Source organism: Vicugna pacos, chromosome 1 (genome assembly GCF_048564905.1).
Source record: "Vicugna pacos chromosome 1, VicPac4, whole genome shotgun sequence".
Lineage (NCBI taxonomy): Eukaryota > Metazoa > Chordata > Mammalia > Artiodactyla > Camelidae > Vicugna > Vicugna pacos.
Window position 1 is genome coordinate 27,321,392 of NC_132987.1, and position 23,480 is coordinate 27,344,871.

The following is a 23,480-nucleotide window of genomic DNA, read 5'->3' on the forward strand; positions in this document are numbered from 1 at the left end:
CGGGAAGCGCAGGCGCATTCCTGCTTCCCCGCCCGACCTTGGCAGATCGCGCCTGCGCAGTAGGGAGCTGCTCGCGGCTCCCGTTCGGCCTTGGGCTGACTGCAGTCTCAGTGTGAGGGCGGCCGAAGTGGCTGGCTCGTTTAAGATGAGACTTCTGCTGCTTCTCCTGGTGGCGGCGTCGGCGGTGGTCCGGAGCGATGCCTCGGCCAACCTGGGCGGCGTGCCTAGCAAGAGATTAAAGATGCAGTACGCCACGGGGCCGCTGCTCAAGTTCCAGATTTGGTGAGTATGTTCGCCGGGCCCGGGCCGCCCCACGGCGCCTCTCCTCGGCACCTCTCAGTACGCGAGGCCCTGGCTTCGCGGCCTAGAAGGCTGAACCTTCCTTGGCCCGAAAGAACGGTGCCCGCGGCCTTTCGCTGCCTGCCTTTTCCGCGGCTCTTCCCGGGGTCGGCCAGGCCGCCCTCCTTGCCTCCAAGCACGACCGCCCACATCTTTTTTGGTTCCTAGAATGGAGGGAATAGGGAAGGAGAGCAGGAGAAGGTTAATACTGAAAGGCGAAGACGTGGGGACACTTGTCAGTACGGAGGACCGGTCGGCGGCGGCACGCCATGGCCACCCGGCTGCCTGCGGAGGTGGGCATGAGTCGGCGCAGTGTCGGCGGAGGAGCTCCAGCGTTTGTCACTCAGTTCACTTTTCCTCCCGCCTTCCGCGGGTTATACCCGGCGGCGTCGCTGGCGGGCTAGGTGGAGGTTAACTCGGGTCGTTGGAGGGGCCCCGCGAAGGACAGACGCCTTTTTCTCCAGGACCTGCGGGGGTGACTGTTGAGTGAGGGAGTAGGGATTCTGATAGCTCATAGGCGTGGATAGGTCCGGGGAAGATGATTTTCCGTTTGCAATTTCCTAAATGTTTTTGAAAAGGAGCACATTGCTCTTCTGACAACCGTTCGCTCCCAGACGACTGATTCTTCTCCCCCATTACCCTTGCACCCGCCTCCTTGGAGTTCCCTGTCCTGGCATCTCTTTCTGCCTTTCAGCTCTTCTGCATTCAGAGAAGTAGAGAAAAACTATTACCCTTCCCCATAAACCCGACAGTTTCCGACAATGTTTTGTAAGTGATTTTGTTGTTACCTAGTTAAGTGTTAGAAGCAGAGCAGTAAAACCCCACCAGAAACCAAAATTGTAAAATTGTGGAAATTAGAATTCTGTATCTCCAAAGATGACGTTTGTTCAGGATAGGATGGTCAGATTAGTAAATCTTAAGAGTCCGGATACTTTGGAATATTGGTGTTCGCCATAATGCGTTTAAAATCAGCTTTTTCAAACTTCTTGTATTGCTATAGGTGTACTAAAGTTTAGATTTTTTTGCTTACCCAACCAGTTTTTTTGCTTAATTCTTAAGGGCTGAGCAAAGCTTTAAAATTAAATCAATTTAAGTAATGTTTAAAGAGAGTCAGAAAATAAGATGGCAAGTATTTGTTTTTGAGTAGAGAAACTAAAAACCTTGCAATTACTTTCTGATTAAAAAAAAAGCTCACTGTACTGTTTGTGTGTGCCGGCATTATATCATGGTATGTCATCTTTCATATGATACTGTAAATGGAAGTTATAGCTTGACCATTCTGACTTTTTTCCCCATATATATATTTTTTCCATTAGAAAGTGACAGTCATATATCTCTTGGGCATTCATTTACAAGTTTGGGAAAGGAGAGGAAGCTAAGACAATTGAAGATAAATATGTGAAAACTCTTTTTATTCCATTTGAAATCTAAGTGCTAAAAAATGCAACTTTTCTTTTAATTTTTTTTAATTTTGAGGGGGAGATAATTAGGTTTATTTATTTATTTTAATGGAGCTACTGGGGATTGAACCCAGGACCTTGTGCATCCTAAACATGTGCTCTACCACTAAGCTGTACCAATCCTCCTGCGACTTTTCATTAACTACCAAAGTTAACAAAGGAGAGAGCTATTTTTACTTTCCTTTCAATTGCTTTTGTCCGTTATTATTTTGTATTTATTATGAGTAGTCTTTTTTTAACTTTATGTCAAGATATTATCTGTTAATTGTGCCACTTTTGTTATTGCTAATAAAATAAAATAACAACACAACATATATATGGAACTGAAGGGGTAGAGATCAAGTATACAAAATAGAGTAAAACAGATTTCCTATTCTGCATTCATATATTTTTTCAGTAAATACTCATTCAGTACCTGCTTGTGCCCAGAGCTAAAGATACCATGGTAAAGGCGGCTCTTGCTCCCTCGTCTTCAGAGACGGCCCACGCTCTGTCTATGGAGTGTGTATCTACTTTTACTTTAACCTGAGCACCCAAACCCCACACCTCGTGGCCTTTCTCTTGCCTTCTGAAACAGTCAGCACTCTATATAGTATGTATCTCTTTAAATTACCTTTACTCAAAAAAAAAAAAAAAAAACAAAAGATACCATGGTGAAGAAGACAGATACGGCTCCCCGCAAAACCTACAGAGATGCACAGTATTACTTTATGTACCTGAGTGTTTGGTTTATTATGTCAGTTGATTGAGCAATTGAGTTAGATAAATTTGATGATACTGATTGCATATTTGGGGGAAAGTTTATACTACTTATTTGGACATTTAAGCATTGAGCATAAAAAATGAAGTTCTCTAATCAGATCTTAAAATTCACTTGTCATATTTTTTTCTTGTGATTTTTATGTGTAAATATATTCTGACAGATACTGTTTGACATATTTGTATGCATGATTTTCCCCATATATGTGATTTGATATGTAATCAGGCCTGTAGCATTTCATCATTTGTTGCAGTGTAGAGATTACTGGCTACAGCTCTTTATGATTAATACTTATTTAAACATTTGACAATTGATTTACTTAGAATAGTAGATTAAATAAAGTTAGGGTTTCAACATATAAGCAGAGTATAGCAGGATTTTCCAATTTTTGCTAACTTAAGAATCCACTGCTATAATCTTAGGACACCCAATTTCTAAATGCAGTTTTAAAAGGTAAATGAAGCAACTACTAGAAGAACAGATTTTTATTTAAATTTATACCAGTTTAGCCTTTACTTTCATGATATGGAGGCAAGAAAATAAAGATCTGGTACTGATCAGGATTAGTAAAATGTTGAATTGAAGAAATCTGAGAAATTTTAAGTTACAGAGATCATGTTAGTTACTTAGACAGTATTTGTATATTCAACAAATTTTTGAGCACCAGCTCTGTGCAGGTGCTTTGCCTGGTGCTGGGAATTCAGTTCAGTGCTCTCGTGGATGTTAAAGGCAAGAGTGGAAAGCAGTCGTTAATCCATGGACAACACATGAAATTACAGTTGTGTTTAGTGCTGTTGGAAAGTAATATGGCATGAGAGAGACCAAGTCAGGGGCTCAGGAATGGTTTCCTTGAGGAAATGAACTTTGAACTGAGATATGAAGGATAAGATTTATTTAGTGGCCTTGTAGTAGGAGAAACATAATTTTTTGAGGCCAAGACTTAGCCCTCAATGACCAAAGAGAAGGTGGCATAAAGCCTGGAAGGTGTAGCTGGCTATGTTAAAGAAAAATCATTGTCACTGTGGAAAAGACATTACAGGAGACAAAGAATAGAAGTGGGGAGACCAGTTAGGGGGACTCTTGGAATTGCCCAGGCAAGAGACAGTGGCACTTGGAATAGGAAGATCGTGGCAGAAGTAAAAGGACAGGTTTAAGAGATCCTTAGGAGATAACTTCAGCTGTTCTTGTTGGTGATTACATATTTGAGGGGACAGAGAGGTGATGTGGAGTGAGAGGTGTCAAAGATGACTTCTGAGTTCTGGAGCGGTACTGTGCCTTTCACTGTAGTGATAAAGAATTAAAGGAGACAATTTTTATTAATTTTTTTTTATTTGGTGAGAGGGAGGAGAAGGAATCCTGAATTTTTAAAACTGAAAACACAGCAGTCAGGGGAAAATCCTAGAAAGAGATTTTCATCTCCCCAAAATAGCCACAATAACTGTAACTAAAAATTTAAATAACAGTTATATTTCTCCAAACCTAAGATATGATGGATTGTAAGATACACCATTATTTTATATACCACTCAGAAGGAAAAAAATAACAGCCATTTAATTTGTGATGCTAATAATTATAAGATAAATCGTGATTTTTTTTTAAAAAAAGGTGCTAAATAGGAAGAATGTACTTCTTGGAATCAGTGGAATAAAAGAGTAATAAGTTGATCAGGTGGTAGAGTAGTAGTAGAGCACTTTAGAGAACAAATAAAATGGTGGCTGCTGCCCTGCCACTGATAGATTTTTGAAGTTCTGTAATGTTTGCATAGAATTTAGTCACCATTTAGTTTTTTTTAACCATTTTAAGCAATAAATAACTGCTGTGTCTAACTGAATACTGTGCACATAATAGTTTTTCTTCTTAATAACGAATGAAGTACTTTAGTCTAAAGCTTTTAGATGTAAGTAAAATATGAATGGTTTTAAAGGTTTATCCCTCTTATAGAAAACTGAAACATTGTTTCCTTACAGTTTGTCACTAAAATAAGTGGTGGAAATCAACTTTAATGTATCATTTAGGAACCTCATAAATTTTGAATAGTATCGTTACTGGGAAGCTGAGCATTTACTAGTGTAGCAGTTTGGAGGCCTGGGTTCTTATTTGATCTGCCTTTTATCTTCTGAATGACTTCTGGGAAATTATTTAATCTTTTTAACTCTCAATTTGTTCATCTGTAAAATGAGGATGTTGGTTGCATTCTGATTACCTCTAATATTCTTGAAGCTTAAAATAAAAAAGTAAAAGCATGCGTGTGTGTTTCATTTCAATCTTTGTCACTTAAGAGTATCATTGGAGCCCTCTGGTTCATTTGTCACCTTCCCCGCTTTCCAAAATGGGAAACCGTGTTTTCACATACTTTACCTTGATTGGCGCACAGCCTGGGATTGGTGAGGAAGAAATCTTACCACATAGGTTCAGCAAGAACTGCTGATAATCAAGTCCTTGTTTTTTATGCCCCTTTTCTCCTGCTACTTGTTTTCCTGTTTTGTCCAATTCTTAGGAAGATATGAATTTGATTTTTACATTAACATTTGAAAACCAATTGTCTGGTGAGAGAAACAGACTTGTAAACAGTATTACAGTAAAACATTCTATTTTGAGACCTCTAAAAGAGGCCTTAAAAACCCAGAGGAAAGAAAGATTACCTATTTGAGGGAGTTGGAAGGCTTTGCAGAGGAGGAAATGAAGTTTTAAAGGGTATGGGGAACTCCATCAGGAGATACAAAGAGTGAGCTTTTCTAGCTAAAGGAAGAACATATGCAAATGCAGCCTGACTCAGCAGAGAGGGAGGAGATAGGAAATGAGGAGAGCTGGAGTTAGATAATCAGTTAAAACACCTAGTACAGTGTATCTGCTCCTACCATTTATCAAGTGCTCATTGTTGTAATTTATTATTTGTATTGTCTTTAATGCTGTAACGGGAACTTCAGTAAATAAACCTTTGAAAACTTTACTTACTGACTTTCAGTGTAAAAAAAATTAAAATAGCTTTCTGGCTATGAAATAACACGTTTGTTGTAAAAATAATAAAAAAATACATGGAAGAAAGTGAAAAATCCTTGGAACGTTCTAATAATATTTTGAAGAACTTCATTCAAGCTGACTCTTTACACAGATACATGCTATATTATATAATTTTATATTAATGAATTCATAGTTGTATGCTTTTTTTGAACAGGCATAGTTTTCTGTAAGATGGGTATTCTGCAGTTTACTTCAGTCACTAAATCTTTTGTTTGTTTAACATTTAGGTTGGTCATAATTTCTCATAAAATTACTTTAAGGTGACTGTATATTTGTCCAGTTATTTCCAAAAACTAAATCCATAGGTATAAAATATTATGATTATGTCAGTGGGTATCACATTTAAAATTTTGACGTAGTTAAACTGGTTAATACTCTTACTAAAAGATCTTAAAGTGTATTGGGTTTTAAAATTCTTTTAGTTCATTGCACTATAATTAGAGAATGTGTCATTAGCTGTTATGTTTTATTTGGTGGACGCACAGAGGACTTAAGCCTGGGAGACAGCCTCTCAACCCTGAGGGACTGTTACAAACAGGTAAGGGAGAAGCCAGGATATATAGGAGATTTTGCAAAAAAACAGGTTGTAGGAACATCAGAAGATTACTGTTAATTAAAGAAAACCAGGCATCTCAAGGTAATGGATTTACAACTTTCCTAAGTATGGGAAGACACACGAGTCTGGGCTTATTATTGAAATCATTCTTTTGATAAGCATCTTAACTATCTAGGGCCAGTATCCTGTTTTTCTCCGTCTTGAATTCCCTCATGGTGCACATTTGTGGGTGTCAGCAGTGGTTGATAGCTGCAACATTCTTTGTTTACTGAGGTGGCAGGCAGTATTCTTCCTCCCCATACTTCCTGGGCTTTCTTTGTGACCTGACATAGATGGTCAATTGTTGTAAATGTTCTGTGGTCTCAGAGTGTTTTCTATAGGGGGAAAAAAAACCTGATGTATTTATGAAATCTGTTAATGATACTATTCATATCTTCTGTCTTTTTTTATATATTTTTATTGAAATATAGTCAGTTTTCAGTGTGTCAGTTTCTGTTGTACAGCACAATGCTTCAGTCATACAGGAACATAAATTTTTGTTTATTATTTATGTTCTATCACTGATTCAGTTTTCCACCCATGAATTTTCTTTAGGGCCTCAAGATATATTTTTTAATTCTGCATTTTGGTTTTGAGATTTCTTGCAGTCTTTATCTCTTTTATAATTCTTTTCTTCTTCTTGCAGAATATTTTTGGATATAAGCTCTTATTTTGAATCATTTATTCACTGTTTCTGCTCTTTCAATTTGTTACATTTTTTTCTGTAGTCCCTCAAGTGTTTTTCCCCCCTATTTCTCAAGCAAAACAAGAGAAACGGCTTCAGATATTATCAATTGGTGAACTGTATCCTCTCCACTTGGCTGTTACCAGCTTACTCTCTTCCTCATTAGAATGTTGTCAGCACCGGAAAGGCATAGATTTTTGTCTGTTTTGCTTACTGCTTTATCTCCAGAGCCTGAAACAGTAACTACCATCAGTCAATATTTATTGAAAAAATGAGTACAATCCTGTGGTAGTCCACTATGTTTGGCCTGGACATAACAAAATTCCTAATGGAATATAAATTGGTGTTTCCTGATAATATTCCTTTCAGACGAGTTTTTACCTGGTTGGCTTCTGCTTCCATGTGTTAGCTGTTAGGCATAGAATGTGATACATGTAACACTTCAGTTTGTTTTTTTTTTAATTTTAAAAATAGAAGTATAATCAGTTTACAGTGTTGTGTCATTTTCTGGTATACAGCATAATGTTTCAGTCATACACGTACATACATATGTAGCAATTCAGTTTTGAACATACTCTGCTCTCAGCGACCTTCTTGACTTGGCCTCCATCCCTACTGGTGAGGCTAAACTTTCAGAATTCATTGTATTATTCCCAGTCCTCTTCCTGCTGCTTTGATTCACTGACGCACGCTTAATACTCCTGTTGGTGGTTTTCTAAGATTCCTAGTTTTTTTTATTGAGTTTATTCTAGTGTTGTGTGAAGTCAGTCTACACACAACCAACAGGTAAAAGTACAAAGCAAACAAGAAAGCAGTAAAGCAGCCAAGAGATGTCTCTAGATTGGCTAGCGAATTAGTGTAGAATAGAAATATGTTATACGTATATTTTTTTAATCACTCTCTAACAACTTTGAAAAGTGCACTGAGGATGACTTTTATGGAATGTGATTTATACCTCAATTTTTAAAAATGTATTGAAAATCGTAAAAACATGAAGTCATGTAAAATATTTTAAGATGACACAAAAATTCCTGCAGATTGCAGATAAGTCTCATCGTTTATTGGATGCTTTTATCAAGTCACTTTTACTGAGTGGCTACATACCTTATAAATCTGTTAATGAGAAATGCTTTCCAGAGTAAAGAGAGAAAATTCCTTTCTCAGGAAGAGCTGAGGAACTTACACAGTTTATAAATTCTTTGCGGAACAGTCTGCAGCAAAGATTTCCTAAAATGTTACGCCAAAGGTATACAGAAACTAGTGACCTCAAGAATAAGACACAAAGAATGAAGAGAATAAAAACAGATCATTAATTGAATTAATAGGTTTATTAACTCTTTGGAATAAACTCAGTGAAGAAGCCGGGAATCTTACAAGCCGTGTTAGGCATATTTTGTGTACGTGTCTGTTTTCACTATGATGGCCACTGTAGTGCTCCAAGAGTGAGGCAGCTGGAATGGGAACTCACTTGATTTCATATAATACAGTTCCTAAACCTGAGAAGCTTATACCTGTTTAGAGCTGTTTTGCAACTTTAAAAAAAGTTCTGGTCTGTATTTTGACCTTCATTGAAAGTGTGTGAACACTCTTGTTTTAATTTTTTTAAAAAGCATTTATCGGATTAGTCTGTTCACTCTCTGAGTATCTTGTTTTTACGTGGTTTATATAGCACCTTGTTCAGATTTCATTGCTTAAAACGCTTAGGGAGCAGGTGATGCACCAGACAAATGTCTGTTACTACCTCGTCTACTAAACAGTGCAAGAAAAAATAAAGATTGAAATACAGTTTTCAATGATCAGTGAACTGTTGGAGTGGTTAGTGCTGTTGGCAGTTAGAAAGAATGGTGTTTACAAAATATCTTCCTGATTAGGGGTACAGAAAGGGGGAACTATTGGTTGAAATTCTTAACATGCATGTGGAGAAACCAATTTGAACTGGTTTGAACAACACATTTGGAAATGCATTTATAATTACTGAAGGAATAGTATTATATTCCAAAGGAAGGAATGTAGCAGTGCCCCAAGATGGGCTGAAATAGAAAACTGGAAGATCTGAGAAGACTTCATTCACTCTTCCTCTTGCTCACATCTGTACTTTTCTCAGTAAAATGTATTTCAATTTTTTTTTTTCCTCTTTGGAGAGTGACTTCTGTCCTCTCCTGAGTCCCTTTGAAAGATTACCACTCTCCTCTGCCCACAATAGCTCTGATTAAATGTTCATCTTTCTGGAGATCGTCTTTTTAAAATCCCAGTTCTTCATTTTTAAAGAAGGAACTCAAACCTTCCTGTGACTGGTTGCATTTCTGGAACATCAGATATTGGCAAGGGGTTGGGTCTTATTGTATAAACAGGATCCAATCCTGTGTGTGGGTGAGAGGACAGTTGGAGGGGCGGTTATTGTAAATTAAAAAGGAAGGTGAGTTCAAGGGATGCTAAAAATAGAAATCACAAATATTTATTTCATAACAGTAAATATCTGAGATTTTGCCCTGTTTTAGTAAGGAGTTGTGAGAGGCTGAGGTTTGTGACCGGCTCAAGTTTGATTTAAGTAGGCATTTGAATACAGTTAGGGGCAGATGTTAGTATAGAAAAGGGAAAAGTGGGATGGTTGGCACCATGAATTAGGAGACTGAAACATAATGGACTTAAAAAGACACAGAGTCTTTTTGAAATAGTTAACATGGACAAATTTCCTTTCTTTTTATTACAGAAAGATGATCTAATTAGTATACAAGTTCTTTCTTTTAGAAAATTACTCTTAAAAAAGTATTGTGTGAAAATATTTTAAATTGCAAAAGTTGACTCCATATAGTAAGATACTTTTGTATTACTAGAGATTTGCAAAGTGATTAGGATTTAAATTTAAGATTTCTTTTCAAAGTTTTGATTCACTCCTAAAGGACCTTTGATCCGGGGGCAGAAGAAACAAGCCGCTGCTACGGTGTAGTTTTAACATGTTCACATATTTATTTGTTGGAGGTATACTGGAAGTCACAGTTTTACTTACTGACCCAGAAAGAATGGAAAAGTTGGAAAAAAAAAGAAAAAGTTGAAAGAGCTGCGTGTGGTGGTAGAGGTGGAATGATGGCTGGCTCCTTACCATGTATGCCTTTAATTTAACATTTTTCCCACCTCGATAAGCACTAGGTATATTTTACTTTGGAAAACATCTGTCAGCAGTAGTGATTGCTGTTTCAAAATAATGTGAACATTTGGGGAAAATTATTACATAGGTTTTTCTTCATAAGTCTGAAGGCAAATATAGGGAGGAAAAACTTATGTGTAAGTAAACTTATCTAAAAATATGTTGTGTCACTCTGGTAAACTTCATTTTTTCAGAAATAAGAATTGTACTTTTTTTTGAGGTATAACTAACATTAGTTCCAGGTGTACAATGTAGTAATTTACTATTTGTATATATTGCAAAATGATTACCACATTAAGTCCAGTTAACATCCGTCACCATACATAGTTACATATTTTTTTTCTTGTGATGAGAACTTTCAAGATCTGCTCTCCTAGCTACTTTCAAATATGAAATACAGTATTATTAACTACAGTCACCATGCTGTACATTATACACTCCCTCAACTTACTCATTTTATAACTGGAAATTTGAAGAAAGGTACATTTGAAGTCCTTTTTAGATTTCAAGATTATGAGTTGATTTTATTTGGAGTTTGATGCAAAGGTCTGAGACTTAACTGAGGAATTGGAACCTGAAGAACTAAGGATAGAGGTAGGCTTCTGAGCACAGTAGCCAGGAAACTGGGTGACTAGGAGGAATCTGACCAATAGTGTTGCCTGTACATAGACATAGCTCTCTAGCTGGGCTTCTCGGGACTTCCCATGGTGAAGGGTGGGAACTCCCAGGGCAGATATGAAGACTTGAGGCTCACAGGCTTAGCTCTCCCTGAGGGAGAATATACATCTTCATCATGGAAGAACCTCAAGGTACCTGCTACTATATGGGTACTTGATTGTGGCTTTGTGGACAAAGAGAACTTACTTCCTGGACACAGGGAAGGTTGCGTTTTACATCATCTATTTTATTGAGGTCTAATGGGAAGGGCCTAGAATCTTAAATCACAAAGTCTATATTCTAGTTTCAGCCCTGACTAAGGGCAGGGATCATATCTGTGCCACTCACTACTACGTAACTACTGCCTGATATAGTGATTGACATGTAGTAGGCACTCAGTAAATATTTGAGTGAATTAATAATACCTGGATGTATAACCACGGAAGAGTCCCTTTAGCTGTCTGAGTTTCACTTTTTTTTCCTTCACCTATAAAAAAGGAAGTTTCAATTCAAGTAGGTCTCCAGTGCTCAAATATTACATTAAAAGTTAGATACTGTCATTTTAGATAATCAACTCCATTGTAATCACCAGTGCAAACTTAGGCATTGAAATCAGGTGGCATTTCTTGGTTTCACAGTAGTTAGGCATATAGGTGCTGTACATAATTTTTGTAGTATCTCCAAAACAAAAGCAACATTGAACATTTCTTATAAAAAGTTCTTATATAGAAAGCAGTTGTAGCAAAATACTAGTACTTAATGAATCTAACAACAGAAGGTGAATGTTTAGTAAAGATAAGGTGTCTGGAGATTCTTAAGTTCTTTTAAATATTTAGTTGATAGAGATTTGTCTCCCTTTGCAAAAATTTCATACTTTTTAGGGACTTAATCTTATGTGAAATTTTCATTTTAAATGTAGAAGTAGTATTTGTAAAGAAAGAGTGATGAATTTCTCACTCCCTCTTTTCTTTTTTTAAATGAGTTTTCTTACATTGAGATTTACTAATATTTGGACTGGTTCTCCCTGTCAGATATAAACTTGATGCTGTTCCCTTGGGGTGGTGGTGGTTGGTATTTTTTTTCCTCGATGACACTGTGATTGATAAAGCTGGCACCTCAGGTTTCCCTCTACTGTAACTTAATTACTGATAACTGCTATCTTCATACCAAGTGGTACCTTCGTCGTTTTATATTGTCTTTTTAATGATAGACATCTTAACAGGTATGAAGTGATAACTCATTGTTTTGACTTGCATTTACCTGTTGATTAGTGATGCTGAGCGCCTTTTCATTTACCTGTTGGCCATTTGTATGTCGTCTTTGGAAAAGTGTTTATTAAAGTTCCTTTGCCCATTTAAAAATCAGATTATTAATCTTTTGGCTATTGAGTTGTATGAGTTTCTTTTGTATTTTGGATATTTGCAAATATTTTCTCCTGTTCTGTAGATTGCCTTTTCATTTTATTGATGTTTTCTTTTGCTGTGCATGCAGAAGCTTTTTAGTTTGTTGTAGTCCCACTTCTTTATTTTTGCTTTTGATGCCTTTGCTTTTGGTGTCAAATCCAAAAACTCATTGCCAGAACCAATGTCAAGAAGCACCCCCTATGTTTTCTTATAGGAATTTTATGGTTTCAGGCCTTTTCAACTCTAGTCTGTTTTGAGTCGATTTTTCTGTATGGTCCAGTTTCATTCTTTGCATGTCTGATTTTCCCAGCACCATTTATTAAAGAGACTGTCCTTTCCACATTGTATATTCTTGGCTCCTTTTTTTGTAAATTAATTGACTATATATGTGTGGGTTTATTTCTGAATTCTGTCCCATTGATCTATGTGTCTGTCTTTAGGCCACTACATACATACTGTTTTGATTACTATATCTTTGTAATACAGTTTGAAATAAGGAAGCATGGTGCCTCCAGCTTTGTTCTTCTTTCTCAGGACTGCTTTGGCTATTCAGGGCCTTTTCTGGTTATATACACATTGTAGGATTATTTGTTCTATTTCTGTGAAAAATGTCATTGGAATTTTGATAGAGATTGCCTCGAATCTATAAATTACTTTGGGTAGTATGAACATTTTACAATATAAATTCTTCTAATCCATGAACATAAGATGTTTTTATTTATTTGTGTCTTCAGTTTCTCTCATCAGTGTCTTAAAGTTTTCAGTGCACTTTTTCTCCCTCTATAAATACATTGTGGTGGCGTATCTCCCTTTTCTTGCCGGGGCAACATATATCATATATGCACAGTTTAGTTGTTCAGGGATTTTAATGGAGATGATTGGATGCTGTTGATTTAATTTCTGGAGTAGTGACATAGATTACTGTCATACTGCTGAAAATTATCTTCCCAATCTTTGTTTTCTTTTGCAAGGTAGAATCAAATTTTAGAGTCAGAAAGCATCTAAGAATTTAAGTTTCTTTTACTGTGATAGAGCAGCATGTTTGCCCAGTTGAGGGCAGAGTAGAAATAAGCAAAGTGTCCTGTATCATGCCTTGGTACCTTTTTATGCTTCGTGTGCCCCAGTTATGAAAATCTCTATTTCTGATAAATAAGAGTTGTTTTCATTTCAGTATTTATACAATTGTTGATACCAAAAAAAAGGCAAATTGATTTGAGAGCTCAAAATATGAAGAGGTATTTCCTTTCTATCCAACAGTAATACAAATCTATAAAGTTTAATTTTCTAATAGAAGGATTTATTTGAAGGGAAGATAACTTCAATATGTGAAACTTGTGAAAAAACTTCCATGTATCCATCAATCATCATTAATTTGTGACTTTTCTCATTTTTACTCTTGTTAATAATTTTTAGGCCAAACTGCAAAACAAATCTAGGCATATTCTAAAACCACTTAATGGAAGCACTTTTATTTTTTGGCAGTGTTTCCTGAGGCTATAGGCGGGTGTTTGAGGAGTACATGCGGGTTATTAGCCAGCGGTACCCAGACATCCGCATTGAAGGAGAGAATTACCTCCCTCAACCAATATATAGGTAAGGAAATTTCAGTAACTTACAAAGGAATTTTTAAGTGAATTTTTTTCACTCTTGTGAATAAACTTGTGAAATGATTTAGTTAACTTTACTTGGTTATTATAATTCTTTAGTTAGTTTAATTTACAGTTGGTTATAATTTAAATAATGCTTATTTGCTCCAAATATGGAAGAATTTTTCTGTAAGAAGGAAAAGAGGAAGATCATTTCAGAGATGGTAATCCTTCTAAAGATGTGTTTTCTTATGTAATTTTTATTGTGGACATAGACTAAGAACTCCCATGTTTTTATAGAAAGTCAATTGTATAAAATTCTGTACTGTTAAAATAATAGTATTTTCAAGGCCAATGCTGTATAAGTTTATAAATTAATTTTTGATTTAAAAGTTGTTAAACATTTCTGTTTTAAAACTGCACAATAAACTTTAATAACTGTCTTTTCTCTAGTATAATTAGCAACTTTTAGATTTGATGTTTGGAAAATGTCTATACACATACACTTGAGTTATGAAATTTTGAAATGGATGAAAAATTGCAGCTTCTGATGAATTTCTTTTCTTTTGATAGACACATAGCATCTTTCCTGTCAGTCTTCAAACTAGTATTAATAGGCTTAATAATTGTTGGCAAGGATCCTTTTGCTTTCTTCGGCATGCAAGCTCCTAGCATCTGGCAGTGGGGCCAAGAAAATAAGGTATGTAACTTAATAGCTTTGATAGCTGTAGGTATTTAGTTTGTCAACGAAATATTTTAATGAATTTTTCTTTTTTTTTTTAAAGTACTTTTTGCTGTTTACACGTATTATTTCAACTTAAACCACTTTTTATCTTTGGGCAAAGCACTTAACCTTCCTTGGCCTTATTCTCCATATTTATGTATCAAGAATGGTTAGGTCTTACCTTTTTATTGTTTGAAGGATAGGGAAGTATTACTTTAGGTGTTATCTGGGCACAGAATAATTCAGTACCTAATTTTGATTATATAATTTGGGCCAAATCATATCTAGTAAAACATACATAATGCAGGCCTTTTGTACCAACTAATATGGGTATTAATGGCTTTATTCATATTAAAAATGAGATTTCCACCGGTTTATTTTTTATCAAAACTGTTTTTATTATTTGTTCTTTGAATCTTCCTGGGGGATCCGAAAAGCAAGTTACCTGAAGTAATCCATATAAGTATACATAAGAGTCTCGTGCTATGTCTTTTTTCCTTTGTAGGGTCTTTCTACAGTGCATGTTCTTCCTAGATCTCCCATCTATTTTACTTAAAATCATCTTTTCTGGAGAGTCTGCCTTTCTGCTTGAGCAATGGAACTAATTTTTATCTCTCTCTCAAGTGACATTGCCTAGATTTCCTTCTAAGAAGTATTCTCTCTTGGAGTCCTCTACCTGGTCTTGTCCTTCAGGTCTAGGCTGAGACTGTCTTCAGCTGACTCCTGACATAGCTGTACTTCTTTTTCTTAGGGAACCACTATTTCCAATAACAGGCAAGGGTTCTTAATGTAAACCTCCTCAGGTGCTACCTCTAATTGAAGTGTGTGTCTGCCCTGCTATTAACAAAATACTGATTTGCATAGGATTAAGCATTGCAAGTACCTATTGATGTTTTGTGCTACATTTGTTAATTCTGTTGATTCCAAATTATCTTTAGTGCATTTTACTTCTGTAGACGTCTAACATTGTTGATCTGCTGTGGAAGAGGATACTTTGAAAGCTATAGCTTTCATGACACTTCCTTGTGTATTGTTCTCATGAAAATAGACTTTTGTTCCCAAATGCTAAGATAACTTCTATGAAATCAGAGCCCACCTGGCTCAAGTAGGGCCTGGGGAAAAGCTCCTTCTCATCTGCTGTGGGCCTTTTGATTGATTTTTCTGAAACAGCTTGTTGTGAATTGACATCCTAACTACATTCTGCTTAGTTAGGTTATTTTATTAAATTAAAAACTTTCTGTCCAACAAGAGCTTTCAGTCTCTTTTGGGAGGGTACAAATTTGCCTTCAAAAGGTAAATTAATATAACTTAATATGCTAGTGCTTTCTAAACTACTTTTTTTAAGTTTGGCTTAAAATGATTTGTTTGGAACATGGACAGGTTATACTGAACACATGGAGTTGCTGTTTATTGCATCACTAGTCTCTTGTGAATTCATACATTGTTATAAAATGTGGAAATGAACCCTTTTTATGCTGGTATTCTTTTGTTTAACTTACTAAGGCTATTATGAGATCTCTAAAAAATTTATCTTTACATTAGGAATAACATATGTAAGTTCTTCAGAATGTGTATAAATGTGAATTAATCTTGTAATTTTCTTGTTTTGTGTACATTATCCAAACATATGGAATAGCAGTAGTAATTTGTATAGAAACTTAAGGTAGATTTAAAAAGAGCAATTACCAAATAAAAATGAGGCTATATATTTAAAAGAGTATTGTGTCTTGTCATGTTTTGATTTCAAACTGACTTTAACTTGTTGCACTTAATTGCATTTTCTTTTAGGTCTATGCATGTATGATGGTCTTCTTCTTGAGCAACATGATTGAGAACCAGTGTATGTCAACAGGTGCATTTGAGATAACTTTGAATGGTGAGTTCTGTATAGTTTGCATTCTATGATAAATTTTAAATGATTTATAATAAGCATCAGATGTTTCTGTTTTTCATAATTATGCTAAATTACCTCTTTCTATGGTCTTCACCTACTTCCATGGCTTTAGAATAACATCTGTATAATGATCCTTGAATGTATAGCTCTGGAGAGCTCTAGTCCTCTCTTCTAGGAGCTATACCCAGAAATCCTAAACACTGTTTACTCCCAAACTGTTGATTATGTCAGCTTCCTGTAATTCTTTTATACTCCAGTTTGCTCCTTCCCTGGCATTTCTCAGTTGTTTAATGGCACTGTTAGCATTCTACTCAGCTGCTCATGTCAGAAACCTAGGATAACATCACTTTCCCTCTTACTCTCCATATCTAATAGATTACCAAATTCTCAGTTCTGCCTTTTACATTTCTGCGTCTATTTATCTTCATTGCTAACCACCCTAATCCAAGCCAGAATGATCTTGTTATGCTCAAACACATTGTCTAAACCAGAGATTGGCAGATGCAGCCTATGAACTAACAGTGGCTTTTACATTTTTTAATGGTTAAAAAAAGAAGAATATTTTGTGATATGGAAGTTATATGAAATTAAAATGTCAGTATTTGTACCTAAAATTTAGAGTTTCATCAATGAAAAATTTGTGAAAATTTCTCTCTCTAGTTATGTAAGTACCTATATAATATTCTTGATTTTGCCTCTTGGTCCATAAGACCTTAAATATTTACCATCTGGCCTTTTACAGAAACATTTGCTAGCATCTGCTCCAAACAGTTGAGTTATTTAAAATAAATTTTTTAAAATACACATTTTCTCTTGTTGCTTTACTGCCTCAAATCTATTGAATGTCTTTACTTTGTTCTCAGGATAAGAACATGTAACATGGCCAAAAGGCCCTGCATGATGTAGCCTAGGCATGGGCAAACCATAGCCTCACGGACCATGTGCCCGATTGCCTGCTTTGTAAATAAAGTTTTATTGGAACACAATCATTCACATTCATTTATGTATTGCCTGTTACCATTTTCAGGCTACAATGAGTGTTAAGTAGCCAGGACCTACTGTATGTCTTCCTGAGCTGAAAATGCTTACTCTCTGACCCTTTGTTTGTTGATCCCTGATGTAGTCACTGCCAACTTCTCCAGCCTCTTTTGTACTACTCTTCTGTATTTCAGCTTTCACATTAATAATCTCTCTCAATTTTAATAATATCTCTCAGTTTTAATAACAGTAAGTACAAAGGCTTCTTTCTAGCCTCTCATATGTCCCTCCCATAGCATCTTCTAGGTTTTATTCTTAGTATACAAATGTGATTGTGTAGCTATTTTTGTATAGTTCTTTTTGTATTTCCCCCTACTAGAATGTAAACTTTGTAAGAGCAAGAAGCTTAATGCTTTTGCTCACTTTCGTATCCCCAGCTATGTGCATAGACATTTATAGAATGAATGTCTATTCTAGAATCGTCTTTAATTTGGAGGGGGCGGTACCGTTTATTTTTATAGATGTTCCTGTGTGGTCTAAGCTGGAATCTGGTCACCTTCCATCCATGCAACAGCTTGTTCAAATTCTTGACAATGAAATGAAGCTCAATGTGCATATGGATTCAATCCCACATCATCGATCATAGCCCCACCTATCAGCACTGAAAACTCTTTTGTAAGTAGTTTACATTGTTTCCTTTTGGAGGGGAATAGTAACTAGGTTTATTTACTTATTTTTTAATGGGGGCACTGGGGATTGAACCCAGGACCTCCTGCGTACTAAGCATGTGCTCTACCACTGAGCTATCTCTTCCCCCTGTAAGTAGTTTAAAAATACAATAACTTAGTATAGGTATCAGTTAATTCTCATGAATTAGCAGGATATTACATGTATGAGCATAATAGATATATATTATATTAATAATAGATATTACATATTTGTCACTTGAGTTTCCAATTTAAGATTTAACAGATGGATATTTTCTTCATTAAAATTTATGGGGGGAAGGTATAGTTGAAGCAGTAGAGTGCATGCTTAGCCTGCACGAGGTCCTGGGTTCAATCCCCAGTATCTCCTCCAAATGTAAATAAATAAACTCAGTTACCTCCCCCTCATAAAAAAAGAAAAAAACAAGAGGAAAAAAAAGAATTTATGAATGACCAAGAGAGAGTTTGGAGCTGCCAAAATAAAGTAAGGTTATGCTATTAATTTTAAGTTTAAAGCTTAATAATTGGGCCTATAACATCAATTTTTTTGACTGAACTCCTGATGGCTAGAATTCATACATTATGCTTCCTACATACATACCCTCTCCTTACCTTCAATAACTAGTTCCTAAAACTATGCAAATTCTTTTCACATGTTCAGGATAGAAAATTTATAAGCAAATGTATATGAACACGGAGAGGTGAAAGTTAATTTTGTTTAGCATAGATGTTCTCAGTTCTTTTCTGATCAATGAGTTGATTTTACAAGAGTGAATTTTGAAATAAAATATTCCTTTTTTCTGTGTATCTTTCAGACATTAAGGGATTTTTACAAGAGCAGCGTGACTGACATTATGAAGGCCTGTACTGAAGACAGCAAGCTGTTAGTACAGACCAGATGCTTTCTTGGCAGGCTCGTTGTACCTCTTGGAAAACCTCAATGCAAGACAGTTTTTCAGTGCTGGCACATTTTTGAATTCTGCACATTCGTGGAGTGCAATAATACTGTATAGCTTTTTTCTTCCCCAAATCTACTCAGTTAATAGTTTTTAAAAAAATGCAGACATTACCATTTGTACCTTTTTTTTCTTGGTCATATTTGAAAAAGTAGAAAATTGAGTTGCAATTTGATTTTTTTTCCAAAGATGTCTGTTAAATCTGTTGTGATTTTATATGAATTTTCCTTTTTTATAGTTTAACATTGATCTTTTTAGGACTGTAGCCGAAGTTCCAAATACTTTATAAGAGTTTATCAGACATCTCTAATTTGGTCATATCCAATTTATATAGTTTTCAAAATACTGCAGGTTGTGAACAGGGCATCATATAAGATTATGGGGGTAAATCCTATATCCAGAGTACTCTACCAATTTGTGTGTATGTGTGTGTGTGTGCGTGTGTGATTACCAGAGAACTACTAAAAGACCAACTGCTTTTTAAATCCTGTTATGTAGTTCAAGTGTCTTGCCTTGACCAATTTAATGAATTGATTAACTGGGCCTTTATACTTAACTCAATAAAAAACTAAGCAGATGTAAGCTAAATAAAAAGTCTGAATTTACTGCCCAGCGTACCTGTTAACGTTATATTTAACAGTTGTCTGCCTAAATTTTTGCTTTTGACTCACAGATAATTTCCTAGGGGATATACTTTAGATTCACACACAAATAATAGATCATTTACCATTATTAGGATAATTGAAACTTGCCTAACTAAAGAAAGTTTAGTTGAACCTCTTTACAACATTAATATTAGGTGAATGGATATCACTTGTCTAATAATTTAACTTGTCTAACATCATATATCAGAATTTTATTATATTTGAGAAACAAAATTGAAAAGTTTTTTATTCAGTGAATTTAATATCTTTCCAGAGTTCTAAAAAGATAGGTTTTTTTAAACTTAAATTGATAAAGGCTATAAGAGTAAGTTAGCAGAAATAGGACCATAATGTAGAAAAATAGTCATACAGCAAGTCATAATGTACTTCAGCTTCCTTATAGGAATAAAAGTGGTAGGTCTAGATTTGTTAGTGGAAGTAAAGGGACTTGAGGAAAAGTTAGACAATTCAACACTGGACTCACCAGACACTTAGCACAACCTTATACTTCATTTGTCTGTGAATATTTGTTGAAATGCATGTCTGGTAATAATCATGATTGTGACAGCCTCAAGATGAAACATACTGTAGTCTCTAGCTGAAAAAGAAGTTAGCCTAATAATTCACTGCAGAAAATTGATTAAATGCTTTATCCTTTTAATTAAGGCTGCAGAACTATTAACCTAAGATCATACAGAGGCAAAAGTCAATACAATTTAAGCTGGAGGTTACTTAGAAGTTATTAGTCAAGTGTAATATTTTGTTATCTTTGACTAAGGTTTAAAACCTTGTTAACTTGATTTGTACCAGCCGAAACTTTTGCAAGTTGAACACACTGCTGAGTGTGTGTAGGGTCTTTCTTCAGTGACAGACATTCCAGTAGTGACATTTAGACCTTCCAAACTTGAGCTTTGGATATTCCCATGCATCTGGCAGGCCAACCATGAGACTCTAAGATTTAATTCTAACATTTTCCATGTTTGCTTTGGGTAAATAACTTGTCTTTTGGAGAATAGCTTTAAGTGGCTTGGTCACTGATAAAACTCAACTATTTTGTTGACAACCATTTCAATATTATTTTATCTTTGGCCATATTTAAATCTAAGATTTAATAGAGCAGTGAAAAAATTAATAAGAAGTGTGAATACAAAAAAATATGGAAAAAAGGAAAGTTGGAATGTGGCTCCATTCCTAATATTTCAAAATTTATTACATAGTTGCTTACAAATTGGTGTGGTTGTGTCGTTTATAAATGTACTCTGTTAGAGGACCACAGAACATGACAGCAGGTTGGCTAATGTTATTGGGGTTTTTACCATAGTTGCTATGAAAGACATTTGTTAGATTAATTTTAAAAATGTTGGCAAAATATGGCTTTATACCTCATCAAAATGTGCAGGATAAATATGCTTTCAAAATGTACATGCATTGTTTACTTATGGCACTAAGATTAATAACAACAGTTGATCAGTCTTTACCACTTTCAAAATATGACAGGATCCCAATGATGATTCTTATTTTGAATGTTATTAGTTTGGGGACTTGATTGGTTGGCATTTTATCATTGTCATAATTTTAACTAATTAGATTTTTAAAAACAGCATACACAATTTTAAAGCATGAGTTGATATTTAATATTGAGACTTAAAAAATCAATTGAGAGAAACAAGAGGAATTGTAAAGTTTGGGAGCTTACCTCTATAGCTTTGTGAAAATAAACTTTGATTACACTGATGTGAAAGGAACGCCTCCTTTCTGGAATCAAATCTGTGCTAGAGCACTTTATATGGTAACTGTATTTAGGAATACAGATTTTACATTGAAAAAATTGTTGTCAGTAGGTGATTTTTCTAATGGCTTCTTAACCCAGTCAGTGCTAACAGCCCCTATCTCCCCCTCCCAGGCTGGCACTCAGATCTCTCAAGTCTCACCACTCTGGGACCTTAAACTACTTCTTGAGCCTTATGGTCCAGTTGCGTGTGCTTCATTGTTGCTGAATTATCCATAGCTCTGTGGTGTATTCTGCACCAGGGTGGAGCAGAGAGAAGCAGTTTACTCTGTTATCTATCTTTATTCCCAGCCTCCAGAATCCCTGAAAAAATCATACTAACATCCCCAAATCTGGAGAGAAATAAAGTGAGAGCTTCTCTCTTGACTGATATAGACAGTTTGACAATCTCAGAAGAGAAAGCAAAGTTCAAATATTTTTAGAAAATTGAGCTGAGCCTTTTCCTTCACAGTCATTGGCTCTTTTTCCGTAGGCTTTAGAAAAGCAAGTAGCAACAGACCCAGATCTGAACTGTACCTTGAAGAGGAATAGGAACTGGTCTCAGGTACAGTGTGAAGAGTGTTAAGTCACTCATTCTCTTCCAGGTCTTGTAGAATGTCTTCTGTTGCCTATGTTAAGCATGAGCAAAATAACAAACAACATGATAACTGGGCAAACGTGTTACAGCAGTGGCTTTAGAACTGTAGTGTGCCTAAGAATCATTGGACAAGTTCCTAGATCCCATCCGTAGGGATTTTGATTCAGTTGGTCTGAGAGGGGCCCCAATAATTCACACTTTAGCCAAGCTTCCAGATAATGACAAGCTGATGCTGTCAGTTTGTGGTCCACACTGAGGACCACAGGCAGAATGCAGGAGACCATGACAATCTGAAGCAGCTCAAGGAACAGAAGAAAATTTTTGCACATTTGCTTCAGATTTATGGAATGACTTAATAAGAACGGGAAGTTTAGCAAAATGAGAACCCAAAAGAAGAGAGAAACAGCATGAGAGGGAGATTATGTTTCTAAGAAAACAAATTGAGGACTTAATTCTCCCAATTAATCTATTTGATCAGTGCAATGTATTTGTTACCCTTTGTTGGGTTAGTATTTTAAAACTTTGGATGGATGTTTTAAAAGGAAATGTTTAATCTTTGAGTATAAAACAACTGATTTGATTTGCTAGATTTTCTTAGAGCAGAGCAGCCAAAATGCCTGCATTCTGCTTATATTTTATAGTGACAACTGATCTTGATTTTCACATAAAACAGGTTATTTAAATCCTTACTGTTCTGAGTAGAGAAAATGCGTACTTGTAGTTTTATTGTAGTCACCATAATAGAACTCTTTAAATCACTTGGGAAACCCAATCTGAACTTCATTAAGCACCCTGAAAGTAGAGGATTTACTTTAACATAACTGAAAAATCAAAATGTAAAGTTGGCCTCATTTCATCACGAGCCTCCTCCATAATTGGGAAGAAGATTGTGTGGAGCTGGGGAGGATATGAGGGGAATGAATATTTACAAAGCCCCAGAAAGCACTTTGGTATAACTTGGGTTACATTCCTATCTTTGGATTCTATTTCTCACTTAGTATTCACTAATAATTTCATCATCTGTTAACCGTTCCTTTTCTCTAGTGATTGACTTTACTCCTTCCATCCAACTTCCTTCCTGTTAAAGATCATAACTGTTTAAGACAGGTTTATGATTTTGTGATTTTAAGCTGCTTAGACCAAGTGTTTAGCTATTTGGGAATTATCTAGAATGCATGGAACCAGCATTGGGTTGCTTGGCTTGGTTAGTAAAGAGAAATGTTAGAACCTGGTCGGTAGGTTGCTACCAACACTCCCTGGAGTCACTGGCTCTGCTCATTTACTTTGCGTACTAGCAACTCTTACTAGAGAAAAAAGCAATTACCACTCTTTTGTTTGTTGCTTCTCTTGAGTTGCTAAGAGCAGGTCTGTTTGCAGGGAAGCAGCTGATGACATTTTCCTATAAACATTTTTTTAATGTATTAGAAGATGCTGTATATCATCTTTTAATAGCCCATAGGACCTACAGATGAGACACTATTTTTAAGATATTAAAATACATAATTATTTTAAACAATAGGTTACTTATCAGTGTGATTCTGCCAGTAAAGTTCTGTGATA

General features: G+C 35.6%; 1 protein-coding gene across 1 annotated transcript; it reads left to right on the forward strand.

Moving 5' to 3' along the window:
- Positions 1-37: 37 nt before the first annotated feature.
- SELENOT (selenoprotein T) lies at positions 38-21,295 on the forward strand. Its single transcript, XM_006202802.4, has 6 exons — positions 38-282; positions 13,548-13,658; positions 14,225-14,351; positions 16,164-16,251; positions 17,769-17,922; positions 18,770-21,295. The coding sequence occupies exons 2-5, from the start codon at positions 13,585-13,587 to the stop codon at positions 17,891-17,893; spliced, it is 414 nt and encodes a 137-aa protein (XP_006202864.3). The 5' UTR covers positions 38-282; positions 13,548-13,584; the 3' UTR covers positions 17,894-17,922; positions 18,770-21,295.
- Positions 21,296-23,480: the final 2,185 nt, after the last annotated feature.